The sequence below is a fragment of the Branchiostoma belcheri genome, unplaced genomic scaffold (genome assembly GCF_001625305.1).
Source record: "Branchiostoma belcheri isolate BF01 breed outbred unplaced genomic scaffold, Haploidv18h27 scaffold67, whole genome shotgun sequence".
Lineage (NCBI taxonomy): Eukaryota > Metazoa > Chordata > Leptocardii > Amphioxiformes > Branchiostomatidae > Branchiostoma > Branchiostoma belcheri.
In genome coordinates this window covers 1,612,803-1,638,530 of record NW_017804320.1, presented here as the reverse complement: position 1 = coordinate 1,638,530, position 25,728 = coordinate 1,612,803, and the positions used below count along the sequence as shown (strand labels likewise).

Sequence of the window (25,728 nt, the reverse complement as noted above, 5' to 3'; positions counted from 1 at the left end):
ATTTTTCAATTTTCTGTAACCTACCTGGGCACGTATGTCACGTCATGACGTCAGTACGTCAGTACGTCGTAACGTACTAGATTTTTCTCGCATTCTCACACTCTGTATGCTATCCATCCAAATTAGATCATGTAACTATGTCAAATTTTTGGAGTTCTATTTCTCATTTTTATGTAACCTACCTGGGCACGTATGTCACGTCATGACGTCAGTTAGTCACGTACTAGATTGTTCTCGCATTCTCACACGCACCCTGCTATCCACCCAAATTAAACAATATATAACTTGTAAGACAGAGACTTTCTCGGATTTTTGTAGCTCTATTTTCATTTTTCTGTAACCTACCTGGGCACGTATGTCACGTCATGACGTCAGTACGTCAGGACGTTGTCACGTACTAGATTGTATTCAAACGCTCACACGCTACCTGCTTCCATCCCTCCAAATTACACATGCAACCTAGTATAATGCCAAGGTCCCATTTCCAAAACCAAGGTCCGGCCGGGCTGTTTGCACAAACAAAAAATGAACAATTCAAATGGGTGGAGTCTACTGTCTACTGCAGAAGCAAGAAATCAATTTGATGATACAAATATGTTTACCCGAATCTAAAAAAAACCAAAGGTTTAAGATGTAAGAAAGAGGCTCCGTGAGATTTTTGTCTTTTTTTTTTTAATTTTGCCCGACAAAGATATGGATAATTGGCCTTGCATATCGTTTATTGTTTACTGATGCAGAAATCAAGTTGATTACACAAATTCATTTACTGGGATAATGAAAGCTCAAGTTATGGTCAAAGGCGTATTCCCTGTCTGGTTATTGAAAGGCATTGTTTACTACATGTATATACGTATTGCTTCATGCAGAGTAGTCACTGCCGTGCATACAAGATGGCGTGTGCAATGAGTCGTTACCAACCTGCTATAGGCACGCTGAGAAGATAGTGGGACACGCCATCTGATCTGAAATTGAAAGTTTTTGATATCTAAATCACAAAACAAAAACGGTCAATATCTTGTTTATATTCAGTAGGCAGTAGGTTGAGTACGCATTGATCTAGGAAATTTTTGAATATCACTAGCCTATTTATCTTTCACTTTTATCGTTGTATATTGTAGTTGGTCTTATCATATCATTTAACCTCAGTACCACTACAATCTGATTTGTTTGTTTTCCTTGTTTTTTCAATCATGTGTTTTAATCGTTAATTTTTATTTTAATTATCTAATCAGTTTATTTCTGCAAGAGCGACCTGAATTATAAGATTTTTGTTTAATTTCTTTTAGTAGATGTAAAAACTAGTTTATACACTTCAGTTATTATTTCTGTGTCTTGATTTTGTTTAATTAATCAATTGTTTCGTTGTTCAATTTTGATGTTTAATTCAAATATGTTTTGTCATGTATCATAGTTACCTTTGTTTGGGGTAGGCCCTTTAAAAAACACCTAGTTTTCTGGCCTACCCCGCATATTCTCTTATTGTATTGTTTGATTATGTAACTTTTTTATACGTGCAAATAATAAATAAACAAATAAATATAAACAAATATAGGGTTTGTGTGAACAGTTTTTTCCTTAGATTTTCTTAAATTGCAAAGTGAAGAGCTAGAAATCATTATGACATAAACACTAAACTTCCTTCCAGCCCTGGAATAAATTGGAACTTGCCCCGATTTTCGACTGACTCCATCAACCTTGTTCACGGAATGGACCCGTCTACTCTTGGAACGTGACGTCAGAGACACGTGACCTTAGTAGAGGGTCAAATAACTTGTGTCGCCCCCCGTCTCTGTTCAGGGTAGGTCTGTGAGGTTGAAGGAGTCAGCCGACAAAAGACCGATCCCGAATGGTCCATCACAATTAGAAGTTCAACCAATGAGAGAAGGGCAATTAGCGGTTCGACCAATGAGAGAGAAGCTTGATGTCGTCCGTCAAATATTTACATTTCTATGTTTTGACGGAGGTGGGCGGGGCTTCTGGATCGGTCTATTTTGGGGTAATTCTCAACTCATTCAAATGTTGGAAGGAAAGTTTAGTCTTTAATTTCCAATTGCAACACAGATGAACTTTCATGCTAAGCTGAAGTGAAGTCATTGATGTCTTAAGAATCCAACACGTATTGATGACCGTTAGCGAAACGACGATACTAATTAAAGTTCTTCACGTCGGTAAGAACGGCGTATAAGTCAGAGTAATCATACAATAGAAACAATCGATGCCGGTGGGTATTTTCAATTATTCCGAGGCCCCTCGGACAGGCAATGCACTTCATCTTCCATCGACAGTTAACTCATTTTGGCCTGGTGTCAAGACGGATCCCGCCAAATACATGACTCCGACAAAATTTTCTGGGTTTACAAAATACCTGAGGCAAGGGGTGGGAGGGGTTAAGTCGTGATGTGGGAGACTTGAACCTCACCTAAACTCAATCGTAAGTCTAATCCTAGCCCTGAACAATGATCCCAACTCTAACTCTAACCCTAGGTCTAACCCTAAACCTTTCACATTTACAAAACTGTAATGTCTTTGATGTAGTTCAAACCTTTATCTACTGTACAGGTAGATTCACGTAATTGATAGATCACCAACTTGTCTTGTTTTTCTTTTACGTACTTTGTAATTATGTTTGTATTTTGTCATTGTTTTATGTTTTGAGTAGAAGGCGTCACATAAGCAACTGTGCTACTTGCCTAATAATAAATATATGCGAATAAAAAACCCTAACCCTAACTCTGCCCTAAATACCTAAATACCTGGCTTCTCATGTATGTGGCAGCTCAAAGATTTGGCTCAACGCCGGTCTCCATCTCCTTTGTCGTTAGCGGAGCGCACTAGACGCTGTCCAGGACAGCATGACAAGATATTCCTGACACGTAACGGGTAACGTCCCAGGAGGATTTCTCGAGCTGTCAAAACGGCACAGACTTAACCCGGCCAAACACGCCGTGAATTAGGCCTGAGGGAGGGCCTAACCGACACGTGTGGACACAGGAGAGCCGTGTTCCGGGATGTGTCACGCCCGGATTAGGGAGGATTCCCCGCGGTTCTCTCGGGAGGTCAGGCGATGCAGGCCCCAACAGTCTCCGTGGGTTGACTCCTGTGAAGGGCCTTATGGCACGGTCACATTTCCTAGCCGGGGCCCGGCCGGGTTGTTTGCATGAACGAAAAATTAATTTTTATCAAGAGTATACACAAATAGTGCTCATGGTCAATTTTCAAAACCTTTTTTTGTGTTTTTCTCCCTTATATCATAATTTGTGTTCCTTACGTCTGCCCGGCCGGGCCCCGGGTTGGGAAATGTGACCTAAGCATTACATAAGGAGTGGTAGAAACCTACAGTGGGGGTCGCTGAAAGACAGACGAAAGATGTACAGACTATGCATGATGTACAGAATGACGTATTAACCACTAAGTAACCAGCCTAAGAAAGAACAAGAAACAGTCATCTATTCAAGTATCAGAGCACAGGGCATGAGCATTCGAAGAGAAGAAATTTTTACCCTCTGAAATAATGAAAATGATTATATACCTACCAAGAATTGAGATGTTCAAAAACCCGTATTTTCCAAGAACTATCGTAGAGTGGAATCCGTTGCCGTAAAGCACAGTTGGGGCATCATCACCAGAAAGCTTTAAACAACTCCTGCAATTAAATGTGCCATTTCAAGACCTGGGGCTAACCTGTCCACACACCAAATATCATTAGATTCCATAAATACCTTCTTGAGTTGTGCTATTTACAAACAAACAAACAAACAAACAAACAACAAACAAACAAACAGACAAACGCTACTATACTGAAAATAACCTTCTTGGCAAGCAAGAAAGGTGTCATTGAAGAATCTTCAGAATCCCAGTTGCTGGCAGTAGCACATGAGCATTCGAAGAGCAGAAATTTTTACCATTTGAAATGATGAGAAATAATTTGATACCCCTCAAAGACATCACATGTATGTATGTACTACCTGTGCATACATACATGTGATTACAACGCTCTCTGCAAATTTCCCCCACCCAATTTCATGCCATTACCGCTCATACTGAAATGATACCTCATTTTGCCGCCGTCCTTACGACGTTTCCTCATAGCGAAGTGTTTGGGCAAGTTTCCTAATGGTTTTCCAATACAAACAAAGTTCCCCCATCTTCCCCGTAACCTCATCCGCAAATCGAATAGTCAGTTACCCCCAAATGGGCCTTCTTAATTTCTGGGCCACAGCCGATAGTCCCGTAAATCCTCATTGTGTTACGTGGTGACCAGGTCTGCGGCTCGCTCAACTGTCATCGGATTAAATAAAGCAAGTGACTAGGATATCCCAGAAAGGAGTTTCATTGTTTTTTTGCATCAAAATCTAAATACAAAGCATCGGAGATCATTGAACAAAGATATCAGACGAAAGAGAAGCGTGTTTATATTCATTTTTCTTTCACCCATTTTGAAATCATTTACTTTGTCATTGTGCTTTACCTTCGTTTGAGTAGAAGGCGTCACATAAGCAACTGTGCTTCTTGCTTAGTACTCAATGACTATATTTGAATAAAATACATAAAATAAAATGAAGCAAATAAAATAAATAGAATGAATAAAATAAAATGAAGTGAATAAAATACATAAAATAAAATAAGATAAATTAAGTAAATGAAATAGATAAAATAAAATGAATAAAATGTATAAAATGAATAGAATAAATAAGATGAATAAAATACATAGAATAAATAAAATAAATAAAATAAAATAAATAAAATAAATAAAATAAATAAAATAAATAAGATAAATAAGATAAATAAGATAAATAAGATAAATAAGATAAATAAGATAAATAAGATAAATAAGATAAATAAGAATAAATAAGATAAATAAAATAAATAAAATAAATAAAATAAATAAAATAAATAAAATAAATAAAATAAATAAAATAAATAAAATAAATAAAATAAATAAAATAAATAAAATAAATAAAATAAAATAAAATAAAATAAAATAAAATAAAATAGATATAGAGACGCGTTATTATCAGGACATGAAGTTGACATGATTCATATATCGTTGATATTGCATTATGACACGCGGGTTGACATCTTAGGTTGCTTTGGTCGATAAGTGGATGCTCCTTTTAAGAAATATTTGGCGAGATGGTTTTCATAAATAATGCAGCATGGCGAGCAAACGACACTGGGCTGAGGAACTGTTATTCGAGACTTGCTCTCCAAGCGCCTAGCTAGGTGCAGCAACAATGGCGGTTTACGAATGTCTTAGTCTTCTTGGATCAGCTTCTAACGAGAGTGATGAAATGGTTTATGGTTTAGGCCACACCAATTTAATTTCTTGGTTAACGGATTTTTCTAGAAAAATAATGGAGCGGGCGGGCGAAAAAAATAAAAAACAGGCCTAGGCATCCTATTATGGCCCAAAATGGTACAATAGGAGCCATGAAGTCGACACACCAGGCTGGTTCAAAATTTAAACGATGAATTTTTAATTTCTAATGATACCATTGCATTGAAAGATGGAATAACTGTAACAACTAGGAAGAAAAGGACTGTTTTCAACTGTTCGGGGCAAAATATGAGCATTTTGCAGTTGATTCTGATTTTTTTTTTGCAAATCAGTAAGAAATGAAGCGGGCGAATCCGTTAATCAAGAAATTAAATTGGTGTGGCCTTATTGAGAATAAAAACACTGGCAGCCTTAATTAGTCTGAATTGTGGTTCCTTAACAATTCAAGGTCATCTATGACTCATATTGACAACATAATAGAAAATTCTTATCACATGAATGAAACAGACGGAAGGTGGGTACAATCAGTCAATATAAAATTCCAGAAATTTTAAAATCAATTGGTGATTATATTCTAAAACGTTTTGCTGATAAATAAGATATTCTGCATACATGGAGGCCGCACAAATATTTACATGTCATTATTCAACAATCGTACACAGAAGGGAAGAGTGCTGCTCTGATACCGGGCAGTTCTGTAATTGTACTGAGTAAAAGAGTTGCTATTTCTGAGAGTTCTGAAGTCGGCAACCTCTAAAGCGTGATAAACCAGTAGGATAGGAAAAACCAGTGTTAATAGCAGTTTTAGATCGGTATCAGCGTTCGCCGTTGAAACGGGAATTCATTCTCTAATCACTAAAAATCGAGATAGCTACCGCTGGGGTAGGCTGGGAATTTGTTAAAGGCTTTTGCGCTATAATGAAACAATCGCATACATGCCTGTGAGCCGGCAACAGATGATCGGCAGCATCCGTCTTAAATCTAACATTTATCAGTGTCATCAATCATGTGGACAATGTGTGGTCCCAGCAGGGCACAGATTTTCGCAATATTCCGAAACAAAACCAGCCCAAAATTTAATCTTTTGATGTCATGTATGTATATCTTTTCCCATTGAGTGTGTGATCATTTACAGTGCAATAATTATTTGCGTAGTTATAAACTTATGCAATATGCAGAAACAAAAGCATCCCACAGGCGATACAAAATTTAATCTTTTGATGCAATGTATGTACATGTATATCATTTCCCATTGAGTGTGTGATCATTTACAGTGCAATAATAGTTTGCGTAGTTGTAAACTTATGCAATATGCAGAAACAAAGGCAGCCCACAGGCGATACAAAATTTAATCTTTTGATGCCACGTATGTATATCTTTTCCCATTGAGTGTGTAATCTTTTACAGTGCAATTGTTTACGTAGTTGTAAACACTAATGTCAGATTTATACAATATGCAGAAACAAAAGCACCCCACAGGCGATACAAAATTTAATCTTTTGATGCAAAGTATGTACATGTATATCTTTTCCCATTGAGTATGTGATCATTTACAGTGCAATAATAGTTTGCGTAGTTGTAAACTTATGTCAGATTTATGCAATATGCAGAAACAAAAGCAGCCCACAGGCGATGCAAAATTTAATCTTTTCTTATCATGTATGTATATCTTTTCCCATTGAGTGTATGATCAATTACAGTGCAATACTAGTTTGCGTAGTTGTAAACACTATAATATGTCTTTTAAGGAATACTTGTGACAATGAGTTTCTTGCATAAAGAAAGCAAAATCGGCGTAATTATTCCGTTGCATAATCAACTACCGCAAGTTTACTGTGCAATACGTTTACAGTGTAACATAGTTTACATAGTTGCAAGTAAACACTCATGTCTTTGCAGGAATACGTGTAACAATGAGTTTCTTTCTTTGCATATAGAAAGCAAAATTGGTGTAATTTTTCCATTGCATAATCAACTACCGCAAATTTACTGTGCAATACATTTACAGTGTAAAATAGTTTGCATAGCTGTAAACATTATAAGATGTCTTTTCAGGAATACTTGTAATAATGCATTTCCTTCTTTGCATATAAAAAGCAGAATTGGTGTAATTATTCCGTTGCATAATCAACTAACGCAAATTTACTGTGCAATACATTTACAGTGCAATGCAGTTTTCGTAGTTGAAAACACCCATGTCTTAATTTTAGGGATACTTGTAATAATGAGTTTCTTTCTTTGCATTTAGAGAGCAGAATTGGTGTAATTATTCCGTTGCATAATCAACTCGAGCAAATTTACTGAAGAGAAAACAAGACTGACACTCGATCGAAGTGTCCGAACGGTCTGCGCGGTGAGCGCCTGTGTTATACAATCGTCCTCTGGTGGGTTGAGTACGAGTATTGTATGAGCCCTGTGCGGATATTTTGTGGCTATTTCGTCCCAATTTTTCATCCGTCTGCGCGGATCCACCTCTCCTTCCACCCGGCAGCCCGGCCCCTCCGCCGGCGTTCCCAGGTTCGAGACGCGCACCATCCTCGCGCATTCATCACCAGAAGGTTCTGACTCAATCACATGCTACATTTGTCTGCCGGCGATGGAAGCAGCAGGCGTACCTCAGGAGTCCCGCGTCATTCGCCGCTTCTGCTAGAACCTCTCACACAGACTTTATTCCCATCCAGGGCCCTTCTTCAAGGTGTGGCTCGCTCTGCGAATATTATTACAGCCTTGCGCCTTCCTTCACTTCAGCGCCGCTGCGAAGCTTCACAAGGCTGAATATTCCACATTTGATGTGTGGCGTAGAGTGCGGAGTGAAGGGAGTAACAAGAAGGGACAATATGTTCTTTAACGGCTGCCTTTTTGCTTTTCTTCGCTAGATCTGGAAGGAAGCCCGTCACGATGAAGGTGCTCGTGGGCCTGTACTGCCTTACCTGCTTGTCTATGCTGCGGGCACAGAGGATCGGATCGTCACGGAGAATCTGCGGGAGCGATCGGACGGCACCTGAGATCAAACTGGGAGGTATGTTCGTGGAACAACGCATGGTGCAACCTTACAGAGATGCCGTGATGGAGGCCAACTATCGCAGCGGCCAGACCTTGGAGATCAAGCCGCTCGACAAAGTCATCAAGAGCGTCAGCCCCGAGAATATTGTCCGGAGCTTGTGTGGGGATTTGGTGAAGAAGGGAGTAAACGCTGTCATCTACGCTGGTGACGAAGACAACGTCAAGTCGTCTTTGTACGTGAAGCAGATAGCAGGGGAGCTTGGAATGCCCATCCTCATGGCCGGAGGTGGAAGCTCCGAAATTCTTCATTCTCAGGTGAGCAATTTTTAGTCTTATTCTTATCAAGCAAACGTAAATATTCTTTTTACACCCAGGTTGTTTGATCATGTTTAATAACCCGCAATTGTGATGTACTACAAATTAGTGCACAGATATACGGGGTAATCTCGAAGTGGATACTCATGGCAGCTGGTGTGTGCGAACACAAACAGGTTTGACTCTATTTCAGATTCGCCTCTGACGTCAGAGGATGACGTCGTAACGAAAAAAATTCAAAGCAGACAATTCGTCGCCGCTTAGAGATTTCGAATCGTATTGCTTATGGTTGCAGTCTGTCTTTAAGAAATATTTGACGCTTTAACACTAATCCTGATGTTAGGTTTTTGGGTCTCAAGACTACAATTAGAATCTAAAGCGCCCCTCGCCAGCACACTCTACCGTTAATGGACCAGCACAGTGCGTTATTATTCAGAAGGGCCGCTCTTAGCTGTCATCTTTGCTAGAAGTCCACACTATTCTACATCTTACTTACAAACCCAGGTCAGGATATAAAATACGTCCGCTCTAATATCTGTCTCATCCGATATACGTTAATACGTACGCCTTAAGAAAAGGTTTCTCTCGGTGTTGATGAATATTAAGACGTCGCCTAATGGGGCATTTGGTAATCAGTGCATCTTTTTCACGGCTCAGCCCTATAAATTAAAGGCCCCAAACGCTGTTCTGTTTCCAAAGGTGTAATTTGAGCCACATACCTCCACACTCCGTGGCATGTAATTTGCCCATGCCTAGGGAGTTACCCCTTGCAAGTATTAGCAGGGCTGGCGGCCCGTTTTGTAATAGAGGGTCGATATGAAACACACGGTGTCAACAAATTTGAAAGCGCTTGTCCTACATTAGGTCTAGTTTTCACATCAAGGAAATGAACAGCAGTGGGCGGTTTGTGGTGTTAGTGGGGGCATTTACAGAAAATTTGCACTTTTTCGATGTAGGATCGAGGTTTGTGTGGTTTAGTTACTTATTAAATGATCATAACTGAAAGATGTTCACTATTTTACACATTTTTTTGCGCTATAAGCCTACCTGGGTTCATAATGCCATCAGGGGAGTAAAAAAAATCAACGTCATTGCGCCGCAAAAACGTGTTGGAAAACTGACGGATACCCGGACGAAAAAAGCTGTTTGTTTACATTCTTTTGAAAAAAAATTCAATTTACTTACATATACAGCTTTGGTGCCAAAAAGCTGACATAATATCGCTTTAATTCTTGAAACAATGCAGGATTCTTTTTCTTCTGTGTAGGGCTCAGGGCAGTTATCTACTCAGCTTTTCATTAATGTGAAATATTAGAGCTTCCGGGGAAAAATACGCCTAGTAATTGTTTTGAGAGGCGAAAGTATCAGAGATCGATTCCGAAGCGTGGGAGCCCTTGTGATCCGAGCGGCCCACGTACGCTGATGGCTGAAACGTTTCGCTCGATTCTCATTCCATCTGAGGCGAGGAGACATCAGTCACCAAACACCGACGGATATAGCTGTGCTGTGTACCCAAACCCACGTACAGGTCCAGGTCCGGTTTCAGGTCCGGATTCAGGTCCAGAGGTTTAGGTTCAGGTCCGGTTTCAGGTCCAGCGGTTAAGATTCAGGTCCGGATTCAGGTCCAGAGGTATAGGTTCAGGTCCGGATTCAGTTCCAGATTCAGGTCAAGATGTTTGGTTCAGGCCCGGATTCGATTTCAGATGTTTAGGTTCAGGTCCGGATTCAGGTTCAGAGGTTTAGGTTCTGGTCCGGAATCAGGTCCAGAGGTTTAGGCTCAGATCCGGATTCAGGTTCAGAGGAGGTTTAGGTTCAGGTACGGATTCAGGTTCAGGTCCGAATTCAGGTCCAGATGTTTAGGATAAGGTGCGGTTTCAGGTTCAGAGGTTTAGGTTCAGGTTCGGTTTCAGGCCCAGATTTTTAGGTTCAGATCCGGTTTCAGGTCCAGAGGTTTAGGTTCAGATCCTGTTTGAGGTCCAGAGGTTTAGGTTCAGATCCTGTTTGAGGTCCAGAGGTTTAGGTTCAGGTCCGGTTTCAGGTCGAGAGGTTTAGGTGCAGGTCCGGTTTCAAGTTCAGAGGTTTAGGTTCAGGTCCGGATACAGGTCCAGATGTCTAGGTTCAGGTCAGGCAAAAGGTTTTTAATTTTACTTGTCATTATTTTTATCTAAACTTTATTATCATTCACAGTACAACAATACAACAAACTTTATAACGTGAAAAGAGTTAACATGAAAAAGAAATGGAAAAAATGAAGTGCTTAGCGTTCAAAGAAGATACTGCAAAGTGTCTTGTGAGAGAGATAAAAAGTCGTGCCGAGAATTGATGGACGTTACAGAGCGATGAACTTGGGGGTGAGGTACTTATCATGTACGTTACATATAACATCGGAATGCCAAATTTACAGTAGACAGGACCGGGGCATTGTAATCCTGGATATGGCTGAGCTGAGGTGTCCAGATTGATGTATAGGGTGGCCATTTATTTTCTGACCTATGACCCCCGTTCAGATGGATTCAATAGGTGCGCAACAGGACCCATCAGTCAGAGGGAAGGTGAAGATTAGCTAACTGCGTGTATCGGAAAAACACAGAAAGACTGTGGCTCAGGTCAATCGGCAGTTTTTTATGACATTTCTAGATTTTTTCAGTCTTTTGAAAAGTTTAGATTTGCATATCAAATATATGATAAAAGAGGCCGTCAGTGACAAATTGTGGCATTTGTGTTGGCAGTTCTATGATATTTTTATTATTTTTTTTGCAGTATTTTGAAAATTTTAGATCTGCATATGAACTATATTCTAGACAAGGTGGTCAGTAATAATGAATTGTAGTATTTGTGTCGGCAGTTTTAGGACATTTTTAGCTTTTTTTAGCAGTGTTATGAAAAGTTTAGATTTGCATCTGAAATATATTCTAGAAGAGGCGGTCTGTGACTAATTGTAGCATTTGTGTCGGCAGTTCTATGCTATTTCTAGCTTATTTTGAAAAGTCTAGATCTGCATGTAAAATATATTCTACACGAGGTGATTAGTAATAAATTGTAGCATTGGTGTCGACTATTATATTTCTAGTTTTTTGTATTTTTTTAAATTGTTTTGAAAAGTTTAGATGTGCATGTAAAATATATTCTAGACGAGGGGAACAATAAGAAATTGTAGCATTTGTTTCATCATATTTTGTTCTAGAGAGGTATAAGGAAAACGGTTTTGATCTAAAAATACAGCCTGTTTTGCTTTGAAAATATAAAAGAAAAATTGAAGGAAAAATTTGCCAGAGAGGTTGGGTTTTCACAACTTGTATGGCAGATATTATTAGTAGATGTATATCAATATGATGATGAGTCAAGGATGTCATCATGCATGTCCCTAAAGGATACTTACCCGATCCACGAACTTGCTAAGACAAGATTCTCAGACACCGGAGAAGCTTAAGAGTAATGCAGCTCCATGCGTGTGTGCTCCCAGGGGGTGTCATCAGCTCTAGATCTGTGGTTGATCTACTGGAGAAGGTAACAGGCTGTATCACTCCGTATGACGTGTGCTCACTTTTTACGTCCATACCACCCAAAAAAGCAGTGTCAGGGAAGCCTTGGAAGCCGACTATACACTTGTAGATAGAACCAACCTATCCGTTGACCAAGTATGTGAACTGCAAGAACTCTGCTTAGGATGCACATGTTTTACCTACAAAGGACAGTTCTACCACCAAATGCACGGCTGTGCTATGGGATCACCAGTTTCACCGATCGTTGTAAACCTGTACATGGAGAAGTTTGAAAACAAAGCCCTCAGCACTTTCAATGACACTCCCCAAGCCAACTGGTTTCGATATGTAGATGACACTTGGTGCAGATTGAAAAAGAGAGTAACTGCTGATTTCCCATCTGGTCTCTCAGTCACTGACGAAAGCTAGTAGATGCTAGCTGGAACGTCTGACCGTTTCCAAAATTATATCCAGTTGCTTGAGTAACTGCTTTTTGGCATATCGTATTGCCTGGATGTCTAACCTTCATCGACGTAACAGGCTGTACAATACAGTGCCACAGCTCCCCTGGTCATACTCACACCTGAATTACATCAACATTTAGGCCACACTGATTTAATTTTATGGATGACATCCGCGCGCATTGATTTTCGCCTGTTCTAAAAAATCACCTCCTCCAAGGCTCTGGCCTGGGTGCCATCTTCCGTAGTCCATGGTAGCTAGGGACGGTAGGGAGCCGGCGGTAACTATGGAGGACGGCACCCAGGCTGCCGAAGCTCCACGGAACTAAGAAACAGAGTACAGTGCCGACTCATAAATGCTGCAAAAGGCCAGCCTTGCAGGCTTGTCGTAAAAGCCGCTATGTGCTACCGCAAATTCACAATACCAGCTTTGTATTCCTGTGGTTTAGCAGCATTTTTTGCTGGATTGTTTTAATTCACCCGCGCGCACTAGTCTGGGGTCTTCAGAGGATGTCATCTATAAAATAAAGTCAGTGTGTCCTTACATCAACAAACTTTTTGTATGGTGTATTTGCTTCCTTTTATTGTTGATCATTTACGCACAATGTGTAAATGCTATTATCAATTTATTCTGCATAAAATTATATAAGTTACTAATTTATTCTGCATAAAATTATATAAGTTATTAATTTATTCTGCATATAAATTATATAAGTTATTATTTATTTCCCGGTGAATATGGTGTGATAAAGCCTTGACAGTTGCCATAACCACCTCACAAAGCCACCTTGTTTGCTGCGCTCACTCAGTGGCTTTATTCGGTGGTTATAGCACCTGACAAGGCTTTATCACACCATATTCACCTCGGGGCATTGACCCTTAATTAATTTATTATGCATATAGAAATGATGTGATTAATATATTTTTGCTAATAAATTATTATGCTATATGATAATTAAATAAAAAGAAAGTAATACACCCGGATAAAAAGGCTTAAAGCACATTAATCCTACTCACGCAGCGTCAGCAGATGTTATGACAGTCAAGTAAATGAATGGACCGTTTCCAATTAACACATTCCCTTAATTTGTTGACATTACCCCACCCAGCTTGTTGTATTCTTAAAGGTTAATGATGAAGTTAATCATAGTCAGAGCGCTATATTGATAATAAGTTCGTTCACCCGGCACCCCGGGAAACATGCCTTATCTGACGATCTCTCAGCTTGCAATCTGCAAGTATTTATTGCAGTAGTTTTGATACTAGTACTCATATTAAGAATTATGACAAACACAAGAACTAATTAAATACAAAAAACTTCACATGTCAGGCTTATGTATTAAGACTGTATCTGATGTGAGGCAGTTAAAGAAAATTATACAATTTTACGGAACTTAGTTGTTCAACCCTGATAATATTGTTTATATTGCAGGTTTTTGCAAGTTTTATTGTTGATAGGTTGTTGATTTCAGTCGAAACTAGTTATTCAACCTTTGACCTCAATTCTTAATTTTTAACTTGTAATTGTATATAATATGTGCTTTTGTGTATATATTGTTTTATGTACGGATTACATTGTCTTGTCTAATGAGCCTTGGAATATTAGCCCCTCATGCTAAATGGCATCTTAATATAACAATAAACCAATATGTCACGAGGTTTAGTTTCTGTAACTTGCAAAGATATATCTTTGTAAAACACTACACGTTTATAACTTAAAGAAAATAATAAAGATCATATCATTAACACACGTAGAACAACTGAAAAAACCCTCACATGCTGAGGAGAATCCACACAAATTGAAATGCCGTATGGACTGATTTAGTCGGTAACTTTTATTAGAAACGGTACCACGTAATCAGAACAGAAATTGAACTGTCACTTTGAAGTAATTATTTTGTTTGATTCACCTGATTAAAATTTCCAATCTACCAGAGTTGTCCCAATTCACGAGGCTGACGTAGCATGCAATGTCGTCTTGTATGATTAAAACAATGCGAAAGACAGCTCTGATTGCGTTATCCACATCGGTAATGCCTTGAGTAGTTGTATTCCAGTTGGACATAGGCTGAAATATTTTTTCCTCTAGTTTATTCTTCTTCTCCTGCCATTTTTTAAGTGGATTCAATTTCTTTATTTCTTCAAATGACTAGTTTTTGGTATGAAAGAAGAGTGGGCTAATTTTCCTTTTTTTTGATACAGCCTTTTAGAATTGTTTTAGAAACACTGTATGGAGATCTCGTTAACCATTGTATGGGTATGAAGACTATGGAAACACTTAATAATACGAAGCAGTACATGGGATTTTAAGGTGGATATGTAACTATTTTGGAATTAGAGTATGGACTGAAATATGCTGTATTTGCCCCCCGAGCAAATGTGTGCCTTTCTACTTTAATATTGTTATGTCACAGTGTATATGACTGAAACGCGCATTGATTTCAATGGTACGTCATTAGTGTTGCGTCTATCCCCAAAGTCTTCTTCCTATGTGTACTTGAAAACTAAATGTGAAATAGGCGGGAAATAGCAGAAAAGCAGACCTTAGGATTTGAATTATTTGCAGCATATCTATTTGTAAGCTTGAGCGCCCATAACATTACTTAGAAATTATCTGAAGTGCAAATAAATTTTATTATATGCAATGGTAACAAGCAACGGCATCTGTACCTGGTCAACTGTTGCCGTTCAATCTTTTATGACGAGATTATCATCGGCAAAGTTACATTTTAAGTTTTCGTAACTTCAAAATCATTTATTTATCGATATAACTTAAAGACCAAATAAATGACATCATGGCCTTCTAAAAGTGAATTTTTGGAGACTCTCTAGCAAGCCAATTGCCCACTTCGGACATCCCTATTTGCATATCTGTGTTTTATTTTTGCATTTCTGTGCTTTTTCTGAGCTGACATTACTGGGTGACATCAGCTCAGGAAAAAATATAGACATGCAAAATAAAATGTAGAGATGCAAATCGCCTGCCAGTACTGGCTTGTGCTGACTTTTCCAAGGCAGGGCATAAGAATTTCTAATGTAACAGGAGAACCGTGCATATTTATTGTAAATATGTCTATTAGCCAGGTGATACTAGTTATGTCAATTACAATCAGCTAAGATCATATCATGAACACTTTAAGAGAGATTCTTTATTGACACAACAAAAAAGTACATGGACTTTTGTATGGTCTTCTACAACTTAACTAAAGATCCAACAAAGCTAAATACATGTGTGGATAACGTCATCTTACGTACAAAGTATATGTATGATGTAACAATAAAGGTTAACTATTCTCTAACATGTGTTCTCTAAGATCGAAACATTCTTTAATGTATTTTCCTATTTGAACACTGTATTGGTTATCTATCCTGAGAATGTAGTTGGATTTAAGTATAAGAAAGAGAGCAAGTGTCATATTACTTATGCTTTTCCTTATCCCCACGTGAGGTCTTGCCTTCGGCCGTTTGCCAACAATCCGACGAACCACCTGAGGTCACGTACTGCGAAATGAAGACAGACCAACCGACTAAATTGCAATGTAGAAACCCCATTCCGATAACGACTCCTTCGTAACTGAAGCCCGTAAGAACAACAACATTCAAATAGGGCCAAGCCCTAGTTCTGTCAATGCGGCTCAATACATTTACCGGTAGATGGAGGGAACACGTATCATTACTGCGGAGGCCAGCAGTAGTTGAAGTGGCTTTATCAGGGCCTCAGCAATACCGCAAAACGGACGCGGCTCCGCCATCAATTTCCCTAGCTATTTGAGCCGGAATGTGTTTAGCAATACTTGGCAATACGGGGGCTTCATTATTTCATAGCCCCCCGCATCAAATATTAATTGCAGACGGATAAAGTTCAGCTGATAAGCGTTTATGATAATACGTTTCAACGACATTTTTCTGGCAAGTGAATTTTGGATGATGTATAGTAAGCTGGTGTTTCAAATGCGATGCAGTGAATGTCAGGATATTGAAACGATGAGATAGGCTGGTCCGTATACATTCATCAATGCTGCTCAGTTTTGATTACTGGAACTGTTTTCTAATGTGTCCGAGATAATATATTCCGTGACAAATGCATTCCAGTCTCACATAAAGATGCGTATAGACATATGCTATATGTATGGCCTCCTACGGTCAGTACTGACCATGGAAAAAAGCTTGAATATCACAGGCAATGGTGTGATAGGCTAGTGTTTATCTCTAAGATTTGGAAAAAAAGAGCAGTTCACAGATCATCTAATGTTTATACAATCTTATGCCATCTTAACTTAAACATATCGTTAAACAGCATCGTTGACATGGGGATTATCATATGCCATGAGCAAGCTGAATTTTGATCTGCAAGAGTAACTAACTAGTGTTCATCTCTGAAATATGTGGAAAAAAAGAGCAGTTCACAGATGATCAAATGTTGATACAATCTTATGCCATCTTAACTTAACATATCGATATCGTTAAGCAGTATCGTTGACATGGGGGGTTGTCATATGCCATCAGCAAGCTGAATTTTGATCTGCAAGAGTAAGTAACTAGTGTTCATCTCGAAAATATGGGGAAAAAGAGTAGTTCACAGATCATCAAATGTTTGTACAATCTTATACCATCGTAACTTAAACATATCGTTTAACAGCATCGTTGACATGGGGATTATCATATGCCATCAGCAAGCTGAATTTTGATCTGCAAGAGTAACTAACTAGTGTTCATCTCTAAAATATGGGAAAAAATGAGCAGTTCACAGATCATAAAATGTTTATACAATCTTATGCCATTCTAACTTAACATATCGTTAAACAGCATCGTTGACATGGGGGTTTATCATATGCCATCAGCAAGCTGAATTTTGGTCTGCAAGAGTAACTAACTAGTGTTCATCTCTAAAATATGTGGAAAAAAGAGCAGTTCACAGATCATCAAATGTTTATACAATCTTATGCCATTTTAACTTAACATATCGTTAAGCAGCATCATTGACATGTGGGTTATTATCATATGCCATCAGCAAGCTGAATTTTGATCTGCAAGAGTAACTAACTAGTGTTCATCTAAAATATGGGAAAAAAGAGCAGTTCACAGATCATCTAATGTTTATACAATCTTATGCCATCTTAACTTAACATATCGTTAAACAGTACGTTGACATGGGGGTTATCAGCAAGCTGAATTTTGATCTGCCAGAGTAACTAACTAGTGTTCATCTCTAAAATATGGGAAAAAGAGCAGTTCACAGATCAGCTAATGTTTATGCAATCTTATGCCATTTTAACTTAACATATCGTTAAACAGTATCGTTGACATGGGGGGGGTTATCATATGCCATCAGCAAGCTGATGTTCGATCTTCAAAACAGCAGATGGAAAGCCAAAGATTTGTGGGATATTTTACAGTGTTGAAGGTTGAGCATCTGCACAATCGATGGTAATCAATGTTGTATAGGTATCACGTTTGTCAATCTCCAACAGTCACGTAATTTGCTCCTCGCCGTGCAACAGCATGATTTGATTTTGTCTATTCCCCGGGCAGAATTTGTCATTCGGTAACATATTACCTACCCGTGAGATAATTTGTCAGCACAGAGGTATTTAATCTTATGAGACTTGCTATATGACGTCTATGCTGATATATAAAAAAACCCTGATGATTAAGATGGTATTGTAGGGATGTGATTTAATCGAAACAACGAGTTCCGTCGAGGACCCTAGATCGTACAGGCAGATACCCTTGCCATGGGGAGCACCGGATGAATAAGAGTGACTATGGGCATGTATGCAGTAATTGCATCTGCAATACAGAACTGGAATGGATGTTCAAAATGCCTGAAGAAGATGCAGGAGAGCAACAAACCACAGGAGGATGGATCCATAGCGCGGAAAGTGCATCAGATGTATTCTCAAAAGTGTAAAGATTTTCTCTCGCATTTCCCACACGAATAAGACCATAAAGCTAGCAACTTATTACAAATTCACTGCGGTATTCACACACATTTTGTCAAAGAGATAGGCTCGGGGCCTTCAAACGCGTTATGGACATTCCAATACACACCAGTTATCCATTAGCTAGAATGATGTATGTTCCGTGTAGTCACATTGATCTAGACACACAGGAGCTAACCTCATAGAGCACACCTATCAAAGGCACTTGAGACGACATCTTCGTGCGTACTTAGAGCCATCGAATATGCGCAAATACGTCTATGAACAGGAAAAGACTGCCGAGAAGAGGGAAGTCAGACGCATTAGGATACTTAAGGAAGGCGCAATTCTCAGCAAGACTGGCCCTAATTGCTTCCTTTCAAGCTTTCTGATGAATTTCTTGGCAGGCAGGAGAGACAGATCTCGTCCTTCGCTGTTTTTTGAAGTAGTAATAGCCAAAATCCGAGTGAGGTCGTCTAGAGAGTTCTTCTATCCTATTTTCTACCTACTAGGTGGTCTACCTGATAGCACCCTGTTGCTGTTAGACTATAAAGATACGGTTGAATGTACATCTGCATGGGAAAATTCCACACTTTGGTCACTAAAGTAAAGCGGCTGCCTACAATAGCATTTCCATCATAACAAGAGTGCCATAACTTGCCATATTGTCTACGTGTTGAGAATATATCAATTGGTATGCTAGAACCCTTCCATTGACTTAATACACCACAAACATGATATATTGAAAAACAACTTTAGATATATGAGATAATAAACATGTCAATATGTTGTTTAATGACACTCCTACAAAAGTCATCTATTCTGTAATATCATCACAGATAGCATGTAGTGGTAGTTTATGTACGTGTTTTTAGTTTATAGATTTGATTTGTGATGTAAAATCATATTATAGGTATACTGCTGGCTATACTGTAAACTATTTCCTGAAGCTTCAGCACAATACGTGACACATGGGTCAAATTCAGAGACGTACATGTACCTTAGGCCACAGCAATTAATATGTATGGATGACATCAGGGCGCGCATTAATTTTCGCCTGATTTCGGAAAGAAAGCAAGAAATTTTGTTGCCCTCTGAAAGTCGTCAACATGCCGAAAATGGGTTGCCATGCCGCGTAGATGGCAGATACATATGAAGAGAGGAGACAAGACAAGGCTCTGAGTAACTAAGTGATATATTGCCTTTAATGTGTTGCAGTGATCAGCTTTACGCATTTCATTCCTTTTATATGATGGTGACTGTATATATGTGATGTTCCCACGGAATCAAAGTTGCTTCAGTGAGAAATGGATGTTGTAATAGTTGGCAGTAAACTTGGCACAATAAAGGTATCATTTCTTGTTTAACAAGGCTTACGATGCCAACAAGGGATCTTTTTTGGGGTACGCCTTGTTTTTTATTCGCCATATCGCATCAGATTTGGAGTCTGCGGGGTATGTCATCCATAAAATTTCTTGCTATGGCCTTACCATGAACTTTCTTCAATAATTCAGACTTCGCTCGCCCCCACAGAATGTCGCATGTATTACCCTTCTCTGATTTCCCCCAGCGATGTTACCCTGTACACGGCCCAGGGGAGGGATACATCAGCGTGTGTCTGTTGACGAGCGGTGTATGTATGGTCATCGACCTTGCCTTTGCGTCAAAGGCTTTGGAACAGGTCGTTGCAATATTGGACAAACTTAGGAGAATTTTAGATATACTCGATGCTATGGAGAGATTTATATTATGTATTAAAATGCAACAACTTCAATACAAAAATAGATAAATACATAAATGGATGTTTTGCTATTAGAGAAAAATGCTGAAACTCATGATTAGCCCTCTTGATTGTATATTGTATGAGCTCTTGTTGTTTAGTAATAAGGATGTTAATTTTCATTCTATACATGCACATGTACACTTTTCGTTTTTGTACTATGTTGAATATTCATTACCATATATAGTACCATGTACACTTTCTGTGAAAGTAAGTTCTTCTTATTCGATATCTCTTCAGTCGTCCCATTGTTCATTCCCCATTGGTCTGTATCTGTATCTGTATAGCCGGTATAACCGCCTTTCGGCGTAACACACCAGCTTCGCAGGCACGCGGCGCGGCGGCAGCTGGCTATATTACACCGATCGACTTGTTACACCTAACCCTTGAACTTCTAGCTCTAGACATTGTTTAAAGCTATCTATTGACAGTGCCCCTACTGTACTTGGTGACAGTGAGTTCCACTCTGCGATAGTTCTAGGAAAGAATGAATTCTTGAACACCTCAATCCTTGGTTGATAACTCTGGTACTTGAATGCGTGGCTATTTCTTGTTCTCTTCTGAGCTGGTATTAGGTACTTAGTAGTTGGGACATCCACCAGTTTATTAGTCATTTTGTACATCATGCATAGTCTAGACATCTTTCTTCTGTCTTCAAGTGAGGTCCACTGTAGGTTTCTTTTCATTTCCGTGACACTAGCACCTCTTACATAGTTGTTCATACAGAATCTTGCAGCTTGATTCTGTACCCTTTCCAATTTGTCTTTGTCTTTCTTTGTATATGGATCCCATACTGTCGCAGCGTATTCTAGGTTCGGTCTTACAAGTGACGTGTATGCAAGTGATTTTACTCTCGTTGGACATGCCCACAGATTACGTTTAATCACTCCCAATGTCTGTTTCGCCTTAGTTGTGATATTATTAACATGTGCACCCCACTTCAGTCCGCTTGTCAGCGTGACGCCCAGATACGGATGGATTTTTGTGGTTGCTAAAGCCTGACCACAAAACTGGTAGCTAGTTGCATGTGGTGTTCGTTTGTCTGTTATGTGCATAATGTAGCATTTTTCGGGATTAAACTGCATGAGCCATTTGCTTTGCCATTCTTCCAGGGTGTTCAGGTCTTTTTGGAGAAGTTGTGAGTCGGTCTGTGTAGAAAGCTCTACATACAATAGACAGTCATCGGCAAATAACCTCACATTTGAGTCAAGCTGATCTGGTAGGTCATTTATATACAAGAGAAAGAGCAATGGCCCCAGGACGGTTCCTTGAGGGACCCCAGACGCTACTTTAACTGGAGCCGACGCCTTCCCTTCAACCACTACTGTTTGCTCCCTGTTGGTCAGGAAAGCCTTTAACCAATTCAGCGTAGGGCCTTGGATTCCATAATACTCCAGTTTTGAGATGAGCCTGCCATGGGGGACTTTATCAAAGGCTTTAGTGAAATCAAGTATTGCTAAATCTACCTGCCGTTTACTGTTTAGTGCGCCAGCTATGTCATGGACTGTTAGTATAAGCTGTGTTTCTGTGGATCGTTTGGCTCTGAATCCATGCTGGTAATCCGTTAATATACTGTAACTTTCTAGGTGCTTCATGATTTGGCTATGGATGATATGTTCAAGTAGTTTGCAGGATATGCAGGTCAGTGAAACAGGTCTGTAGTTGCTGGGGACCGCTCTATCTCCTTTTTTAAAGATGGCGCATATATTTGCATCCCTCCAATCTTTAGGGATTTCTGCAGTGTTTAGCGAGTGTTGGAAAATATTGGTTAGAACAGGCGCGATTTCACTAGCTGTCAACTTGAGGAACCACGGTGGTATTTGGTCTGGTCCGGATGCTTTAGAGGGATTGAGACCTTGAAGCATTTTTTCGACACCATCAGTAGAAACTACTATATGTTCCATTGGAGGAGTACAGGGCTGACCTAGAGATGGCATATCTGTGGTGTCTTCCTCTGTGAAAACACTTTTGAACTGTGAACTGAGTACTTCTGCTTTTTTCCCGCTGTCACTGATGATGGTATTTCCCACCTTTAGGGGTGCTACCCCGACAAGGTCTTTCCTCAGTCCTTTTATGTACGACCAGAATGTTTTGGGTTTGTCAACTATAGCTTCTCCCAGTATGTCTGCCACGTATTTAGAGTGTGCTTGTCTTATGCTTTTCTGAACTCCCTTCTTAACTCTCTTATATTTGTTCCAGTCTTCCTCTTGGCCTGTTTTCTTAGCTTTGTTATAGAGCCGCTGCTTCTTACGACAGTGCCTCCTTAGGTTTCTGTTGAACCAAGGCAAGTTGTATCTGCTTGATGTTATCTTACTAGGGATGTGCTTGTTCATCGTGTCTTTCATTTTGTCTTTGAAGTCTGACCACTTCTGTGTAACTGACATATCCTGAGTTCCTTTGTGAAAGTTAGTTGCATAATCCGTTAGGTCTTTCTTAATGGCTGGTTCGTCGGCTTTTGTGCGGATGTACACTTTTCTCTTAGGTTTCCTGTTTTGTTTCAGTGCCAGGTTAACGTCCACTAGAACCATGTCGTGGTCACTTATCCCCGGGACTACTGTGGTCTTCTCAATTATGTTGGGGTTATTAACTAAGACCAGGTCCAAGAGATTACCATTTCTAGTTGGTTCCTGGACTGTTTGAAATAACCCGTGGTTATCCATTAGGTTTAGTAGTTTCTCTGCTTGGCCTGTGTAGGCCTGACTGTTGTCAGCTACAGTAGTATCCCATTTGATGCCAGGGGTGTTGAAATCGCCAAGAATGATCACATTGTCAGAGTTTATTTTTGCTCCCATTTTACCTATAGACCTGTCAAGTTCATCCAGACTATTTCCCTGGTCTGATGGGGGTCTGTAGTATGTACCTATTATCAGTGGTTTCCTTCCTGCAAGTTGAGTTTGTGTCCACAGAACCTCGCAGTCTGTGTCAAGGTCTGGCCTATGGGTAACAATTAGATCATCTCTGTTGGCCTGAAATACACCACCTCCTTGGCCAGTTTGTCTGTCTTTCCGGTGTGCTATGTAGTTGCTGGGGAATATTTCACTACTTGCTATGTTTTGGTTGAGCCATGACTCTGTACCTGCTACTATATCTGGCTTGTAAGTGTCAACTACTGTCGCCAGTTCAGCTGTTTTGTTCCGCACACTCTGACAGTTTACTAGGAGAAGTTTACTTTTGGATCTCTTGTGGTCAGTGGGTTATTGCTTCATAAGATTTGCTTATGGCACAAGGTTGTTTTTCCCTTGAGTTGTGTTATAATACATTGGATTTGCCATTTTGTGAATTTCTGAAAAGAAGGCTTTTGCAAATTGATTTTGGTTGAAGGTTTGACAGTGATATACCTTGGCAGTTTGATTAGCTTTCAAGTCATCACACCCAGTTCCGTAGGTATAAAATGACTGTCGTATGTCCAAAACAGATCTTTTATACTGCATAATAAGTTAAGATAATATGTGAAACAATTTTTTGTTTCCATAAAATTTTTACAGTGAATTTAGTTGGAAGTTGGCTATATATAACTTTAATGTTTATGCTCTTTTACTTGCTTACGAAGCCTTTCTGATTAACTACGGTTACTTACGAATCCTTAGCTTTTTCATTCATTCATTCATTCTTTCTTTCATTCCTTCCTTCCTTCCTTCATTTATCCATTCATCCATTCATCCATCCATCCACCCTTCCATTCATCCATCCATCCATCCATCCATCCATCCATCCATCCATCCATCCATCCATCCATCCATCCATCCATCCATCCATTCATTGGAATAAACTTTGGATTCAAATTCGATTTATGTCGTCGTTGAGCTTTTGCAAGACACTTACTGGTTTACATGGCTGTGTGTAAAATACGTTGTGATGCATAAAGTCGTGTTATTGAGCTGAAGTCAGGAGGCCACGTTGGCAATCAATCACAGGACGCAATATGGTGGACACGGCCCATTGAGAGTGTGCGCGATCCGGGTTGGTATGGGCCGGGCATCTCCTTGTGTGGGGTGCATGCCCGTACCCATGATCTTGAATGGGGTGGGATGTCTTCCCACTGCTTGAGGGGACCATCGAGCGCCGTAGGCGCGAGGTCCCTAGGGGGGTCAAAATTTAAAAAAATGATCCTTCTAAAATGGCATTTCCGGCGTTTTGGAGAGGATTTCAGATTTGTCTGGCTATATAGTCAATTCCTTTCTTACAAAAGATAACATCATAGTAGATGTTATATAAAAGATAACGTGTCAAAGCATACGTGGCATTACATCGATGAAGGTTAGACATCCAGGTAAACAATACTCATAGGAAATTCAAACTGTACTACTGGATAAATTGCAGAGATAATTTTCGGACGTTTTGAGTGGCATCCTCCACTCTTGTTCCATTAGTGTCATTAATGTCTATGTCATCTGTTAGTTTATGAGTGACGCTGAAGAAGAGTGGTGGATATCACTCGAAACATCCGAAAATTATCTCTGTAATTTATCCAGGAGTAGAGTTAGAATTTTTTAATTTTTTAATCTTTTTTTATTCAGAAACAAAGTGATGATTACAAATGAAAAGACATGGACTAAGTGGCTGCGAACTCAAGTTAGGTACATCTTATATTCTCGCAGCCACTTTTACAATGAAAGAAAAATATTTTACAAGACATTAAAAAATACATGAGACCTCGCGTGAGTAACAAACCTCCCATCCCAGAAGACACATACTGTTAGAATCTTTTTGTTTCTAATATATAATTTTGAGCGGCTAACGTTATTTTACAGTTGGTATCATACAAACAAAGGAAACTACCGCGAAGAACTAAATATTGTATAGAATTATCAGAAAGGGTGTTTGAATTTCATATAAGCATAAGTGGCATTGCATCTCTGTTCTGAATTGTAGATTGTTTGTAGGGTGTAGATTAATGGACGTTACACATGAATATTGTCTCTCCTTAGATGAGAATAGACCTCCACTGATTTAATGATTTGTATATTTTGTTCAGTTGTTTATATGTTTATATATGTTAACTTTTCAGTTATGCTGATTTTCAGTTTTACTGATTTCTGTTAACTTTTGTTACTTGATTGTATAATTTACTTTTATACAATTTGCTTTATGTTATGTTATATTTGTTTGTGACCCTGGGCCCTCTTGAAAATCAGCAATCTTATGCTGTAGAGGCTACCCAGGTGTTTATAAGATGAAATAAATAAATAAAAAAAGAATAGCACATTGAAATCCTGCTGCTCTGAGCGCGCACGTAAACACAATGTATCACTGACGAAGGACGTTGCAGGAGTCATAATCTGCAATTTAATCTTGCCAAGACAGCGTTCAAGTAACCCATCTTATCATTCCGCCGTGACTTTAAGGTATTCTTCACGAAGCAGGCAGTAATTCATATATGACACCAGCCGCTTCCCTTATTGATTTAGCTCAGATAGAGGGACGTTTCGGAAGACAATGTCTCCGGGTCTCATGCATCACTCCATCTGCCCATTTGATTACTTTGCAA

The 25,728-nt window shown here is 39.3% G+C and overlaps 1 protein-coding gene across 1 annotated transcript in view; it reads left to right on the top strand.

Moving 5' to 3' along the window:
* The first annotated feature begins 7,901 nt into the window (after positions 1 to 7,901).
* The window catches only part of LOC109483897 (glutamate receptor ionotropic, NMDA 2B-like), a 67,173-nt gene continuing 49,346 nt past the window's right edge, over positions 7,902 to 25,728 (top strand). The window contains exons 1-2 of the mRNA XM_019787036.1: positions 7,902 to 7,973; positions 8,155 to 8,596. Coding sequence (XP_019642595.1) covers positions 8,177 to 8,596 — 420 coding nt within the window. The 5' untranslated portion in view covers positions 7,902 to 7,973; positions 8,155 to 8,176. The remainder of the gene's footprint in view (positions 7,974 to 8,154; positions 8,597 to 25,728) is intronic.